The sequence below is a fragment of the Schistocerca serialis genome, chromosome 9 (assembly GCF_023864345.2).
Source record: "Schistocerca serialis cubense isolate TAMUIC-IGC-003099 chromosome 9, iqSchSeri2.2, whole genome shotgun sequence".
In the NCBI taxonomy this organism is placed as follows: domain Eukaryota; kingdom Metazoa; phylum Arthropoda; class Insecta; order Orthoptera; family Acrididae; genus Schistocerca; species Schistocerca serialis.
In genome coordinates, this window is record NC_064646.1 from 416978243 (window position 1) to 416984242 (window position 6000).

Sequence of the window (6000 nt, forward strand, 5' to 3'; positions counted from 1 at the left end):
TTTCCAGGCTGTCTTCTGGATTGTCGCCGATTAACTACATATGCAGAGGCAAGAATATTTCCCAATCGAAATAATTAATTGTAATAGACCTGTAGACTTGTATACGTAAAAGTTTTGACTAGCGTCGCCTTCAGGCATTTTTCTCAATTATCATTGCAATCCATGCGGCACCTGTCGTCAAACTGTATCGTACAAGCTCTCCGGTGTTCCAAGGCCACGTCACTAAGTGAAAAAATTTTCGGATACGAGCTTTACCACATGACACAGTGCAAAGGAAGCTACAGTTTAGGAAACGACTGTATGGGCTAAGTTATTTGCTACTCGCGCGTTGTCACAAACTATCACAACCGCAACATAACCGCAACCGCAACTGAGTCGTGTCCAGCAGTTCACCGAGATACTGCCTCTGACACTCATTGTTTCAGCAATCAGTTGTGCACTTATTGACAGAGCCAAAATAATAGATACCTTGTGGATATTCGGAGAAACAAACAGATGTCTAAAGAACCAGGATGAATATTATGACGGTGGAAAATAAGATTGGCAGTCTTCTTCTAAAATTAGAGCTTTGCTAACACTGGGCTGAAGTGTAGGCTGTTTCATTGTTCCCAGAACTGAAAAATTTGTTCTACGGAAGCAACTGAAAACGTTCATTAAGAGATAAAATATGTCACGACGTCGCCAGAAATACATTAATTAGCGACAATTTTCCTGATTGGATCGAAGACTATTTTCATTGAATAAAATAATATTTTCACATAGTAAAATGAGTGCCATAGAAAAATTTCTTGGGCTTCAAAATCACAATAAAGTGAAAACATGTTTTGCTGAAACAGAACATATTATACAGTGCTGTTGTAAAAAGCCTTAAGAATACTGTGTCAAAACTTACGGATGATTAAGTGGACATTTGGCTATGGTAGCAACGAAAAGAAATGCCACAAGCGATTGAATCTGGAGCAAAGCCTATGACGTGCATAGGCTGAAACCGAACAGAACACACAGAGTGATTCAAAGTCTTTGCGTCTAACGTCTAGTGGCGGTATACCACATCACGGGGAACAGCTTATGTTAGAGACGAAGGCGTCACGTATATGTTATTTTATTTTATTTTTATTTACACGTCAAGCTCAGAAGGGCCAAATTGAGGAGCAGATCTCCAAGGTCATGGAACGTGTCAGAACATGAAATTACAACATAAAAGTAATAACAGATAAAAATAAATGTTCATGAACCTGAAAAAATTCAGTCCATAAGTTTAAGTAAACGCAATCAACAGTACAATAAGAATCAGCTTAATTTTTCAAGGAACTCCTCGACAGAATAGAAGGAGTAACCCATAAGGAAACTCTTCAGTTTCGATTTGAAAACGCGTGGATTACAGCTAAGATTTTTGAATTCTAGTGGTAGATTATTGAAAATGGATGCAGCGGTATTCTGAACACCGTTTTGCACAAGAGTTAAGGAAGACCGATCCAAATGCAAGTTTGATTTGTGCCGAATATTAACCGAGTGAAAGCTGCTTATTCTTGGGAATAAGTTAATATTGGTAACAAGAAATGACAATAAGGAATATATATATTGAGAGGCCAATGTCAAAATACGCAGACTCGTGAACAGAGGTCGACAAGAGGTACGTGATCTTACACCACTTATTGCCCGAATCGCCCGTTTCTGAGCCAAAAATATCCTTTTAGAATGGGAAGAGTTACCCCAAAATATAATACCATACGACATAAGCGAATGAAAATAAGCAAAGTAGACTAATTTTCGTGTCAAACAATCACTCACTTCTGATACCGTTCGCATAGTAAAAATGGCAGTATTAAGTTTTTGAATAAGATCCTGAACGTGAGCTTTCCACGACAGCTTACTATCTATCTCAACACCTAGAAATCTGAACTGTTCAGTTTCACTAATCATACGCCCGTTAAGGGATGAGCAGCTTTTTCAGAACTATCAGGGTCTACTAATTAGGTGTGCTCCATACTTCCCATCCCTGTGAACTGACAGTGATTTTCAACAGGAAAACCTTGAGAGCGAATGCCTCAAAGACTAGGAAGATATTTTAGAAGCGAACCAAGAACTTTAATTGGCTCGGCCTACCGCCTTTAATGTGAAAAAAATTACTAAATTATAGGCAAATCATACTGCAGGCATACGCCGCAGAGTGCCTACCCTGCTGCCTCTCAGGGGCATAACTAATCCGAAAGGACGCCTGGCGTCGCCGGGAAGTACCAGCGAACATTTTGTCTCCAAAAAAGCTCTTTCCTGTGACGTGTTCTGCACCCCTAAAGGTTTGATGAAAGGATTTTGAAACACTCTGTATAGAAGACCGCTAGAAATATCAGGACCATTTCTTAACTTTCTACAACAACAATGAAAGAAAAATGTTTCTGATACAAACCCTTGTATAATTTCTCAAAATGTTTGTCTTTAAAAAACTGCACAGTCTTACATAGTTATAAACAAATTCTGGAAACACCAGTTAACTCCCACCCCAATTGTTTATAGATTCAAAATCCCCTGTATAAAACGTCATATCTCCAAAACTATGTGTCGTACAATGACATATGTGGATACTGTTTGCAAAATGTTTTGTGAATAGAGTTAGCACTAAAAATTTATAAATTGAAACGTCCTGCTTAGTGCTGAATTTTTACTGCATGAAGAACGAAAATGTGCCTAAGAGATAAATATGTTCGGTGTCATCATTTTGTGGGGTGGTGTCAAGCATAAAAGCTTCTTAAAAATTTTAAATTATGAGTAAAGTTTGCTGGGTGTCGCTAGGATCTCTCATTCTCAAATATTGGTTGGATGTACTCTGGGTAATTTGCATGCTGTGAGTTAATCTGCCTCAAGTCACACTGTCTGTAAGTGCAGTACCCATACCTGACTTATTGTTAAGCCTCTGAGATCGCAGTGAGCTGTTATGATAGCATTTTCAGTTTTTAAAATCCGGAGAATAACTGTATGACCTACTGAAAATCAAATTTTCGTTGCCCAAAGAAGCCGTCAGATAGGCATCCTGCAACTGGGACAGAGCCCCGGGTTGGCCGTTTAGTAATATACGAGGGTTGTCCAGAAAGTAAGTTCCGACTGGTCGCGAAATGGAAACCATAGTGAAAACCAGGAACGTTTTATTTGCAACAGTTAGGCACACCTTCCACCTATTTCTCTACATAGTCGCCGCTCCAACTTCGAGTGTTGTGATAGTGTTGTATCAACTTTCCAATATCCTCGTCATAGAAAGCAGCCGCCTGTGCTTTCGGCCAGTTATCTGCACTAGTCTGCAGCTCGTTGTCTGTGGAAAAATTTTGTCTTCATAGCCAGCGGTTCTTGTGAGCGGAGATGAGACTCAAGGGGAGCCAATTGCGGACTGTGTTGTGAGTGATCAAACACTTGTCATCGGAAACGCTGCAGGAGCGTCTTCATTGCCCCTGCAGTGTCCGGCCGAGAATTGGAATGAAGGATCTGCTTGATAGTTGTGTTATGTGGGCTGCATGATACAGGCGAAATCTCTAACCAAGCCCTCATACTTGGCGGGAGACGCAATTCCCTACTCATCTTTACGTGCTCACTGTTCACTCAGAACTGAAAAGAGCGACGCGACACGATCGACGGGCATACTAGAGACACTGCCCGACACATCCGTGCAAAGCTTTACTGGATTTTCCCAGTGGTTTCCATTTAACGACCGATAGGAAATTACTTTCTGGACAACCATCGCATAACAGGTTTTTTCCACTCTGATGCTGGTACCTCAAAAACATGGCCTTAAAAACATTCGACAGCTTCATGAAGTGATTAAAATTGTTGTCCACGCGCATTTTGTTTGATATACGGGAGCAAGCAGATGTCATTAGTCGACAAATCGGGGGAATGCAGAAATAAGACGTTAACCAGCTGATTTTTCTCTGCGAAGTAACCCATCGTTTGACTTGCTGTGTGACAGCTGGCCTTGTTATGATAATAAGTGATGCGACGTTTTCTGTTGTTTTTCGGGCCGGCAAGTGTGGCCGAACGGTTCTAGGCGCTTCATTCTAGAACCACGCAACGGCTACGGTCGCAGGTTCGAATCCTGCCTCGGGCATAGATGTGTGTGATGTCCTTAGGTTAGTTAGGTTTAATTAGTTCTAAGTTCTAGGCGACTGATGACCTCAGAAGTTAAGTCGCATAGTGCTCAGAGCCATTTGAACTGTAAGAAAAACTGTTTGTGTTCCTCTTTCATATGGTCTATTATTTATAATTGTAAGGTGAATGCAATATGTCCTTCAAAGCCTTAAAACCCGTATATTCATTTTGAAACAGCAGAGGGCCTATAACATTTCCTTGGAGGACGCCAAATATCACTTCCGTTTAGCTCAATGTCTTCCCGTCAGTTACTACGAATGGTGACCTTTGTGACAGGAAACCATGAATCCAATTGCATAACTGAGACGATGCTCTATAGACACGCAATTTGATTACAATTCACTTGTGAAGAATGGCGCCAAAAGCCTTCTAAGAATTTAGGAATACGGAATAAATCTGAGATTGTCTGCTTGAGATCGCCTGTTGATAGAACTCATTATTTCATTTGAATAAAGAGACAGTTGCGTTTCATAAGAACGATATTTTCGCAATGCGTACTGACCACTTGGCAGTAAATCTTCGGACACAATAAATGTCCCAAATTCCTACCGCAAATCGCCGTCACTGTTATGGATCTGTAATTAAAACTTGAAAGGCAATCCCTGTAAGCAGAGCCGACTGCCTGACTCTCTAATTTTCAGCTACCATAAAAAAATCTATAAATACATCGTAGTTTTATTTTCTCGAATATTAACAAAACATTATGCATCATTCCAGAATGAGATTTTCACTCTGCAGCGGAGTGTGCGCTGGTATGAAACTTCCTGGCAGGTTAAAACTGTGTGCCGGACCGAGACTCGAACCCTGGACCTTTGCCTTTCGTGGACAAGTGCTCAACCATCTGAGATACCCAAGGACGACTCACACGTCGTCCTCAAAGCTTTACGTGCCAGTACCTCGTCTCCTACCTTCCAACCTTTACAGAAGCTCTCCTGCGAACCTTGCAGAGCTAGCACTCCTGAAAGAAAGGATATTGCGGAGCCACAGCCTGGGGGATGTTTCCAGAATGAGATTGTCACTCTGCAGCGGAGTGTGCGCTGATATGAAACTGCCTAGCAGATTAAAACTGTGTGCCTGTCAGACACTCGAACTCGGCACCTTCGCCTTTCGCGGTAGTTATTAAGCATCGTAAGTCATTTTCAAAATATGAGTGTCAACTTTTGTTGCTATTAATCTAAAGTTTAGGTAGGTGCTGAACTTTGTTTGGGGTATTAGCCGCCATCTGTTTTCGTTGAAGGGTAACGGTCGTACAAAGATTGAGAATCACTACAGTGGATATTAAAACTCAAATTGAAGGTCGGTTAACTATCGGAAAGAGATACACGCCGTGGTGTGTGGAACAGCAGGAGCCATCGGCGTGTGTGCTGGAACAGTGGACTTACCGATCTGCCGGGGACCTCGGCCCTGTTGTAGTCGTGGACGGAGGACATGGCTGCTGCTGTTGCTGCTACCGCTGATGCTGCTACTGCTGCTGTCGGCGCCTCTACACCGCAGCACCTACTGCTGGGTCGCCGACCCGTCCGGCTCCCTCATTGGCGGAAATCCCGGCTGGCGGCGGCATCTCTGCTCAGTCTCGGAGACTACTGTGGTGCCGCGCGGTCAAGGTGGTAGCGGCGCGCCTGCGGCGTCTACAGCGTCAAAACAGTACGGCGCTTGTTTTGTTTATTTACTTCTTTTATTGGGGCTTCGGATGATAACTCACTTCAAGCCAAGGTTGTAAGAATCAAAACATTTTGCATTTAACTGCGATAATGCTTAACCATCTTAACTGAATCTTCAGTCGCTTCTCGGTAGAACAGTTTCGCTCAAGAAACTCTGTGCACGTCTTATATAACAATTTTATTGGATCGCTAAAATCAGCTGATC

General features: G+C 42.2%; 1 protein-coding gene across 1 annotated transcript in view; it reads right to left on the reverse strand.

Moving 5' to 3' along the window:
* LOC126418762 (L-dopachrome tautomerase yellow-f2-like) overlaps window positions 1-5676 on the reverse strand; it is a 134115-nt gene extending 128439 nt beyond the window's left edge. Inside the window, exon 1 of the mRNA XM_050085688.1 lies at window positions 5517-5676. Coding sequence (XP_049941645.1) covers window positions 5517-5564 — 48 coding nt within the window. The 5' untranslated portion in view covers window positions 5565-5676. The remainder of the gene's footprint in view (window positions 1-5516) is intronic.
* Window positions 5677-6000: the final 324 nt, after the last annotated feature.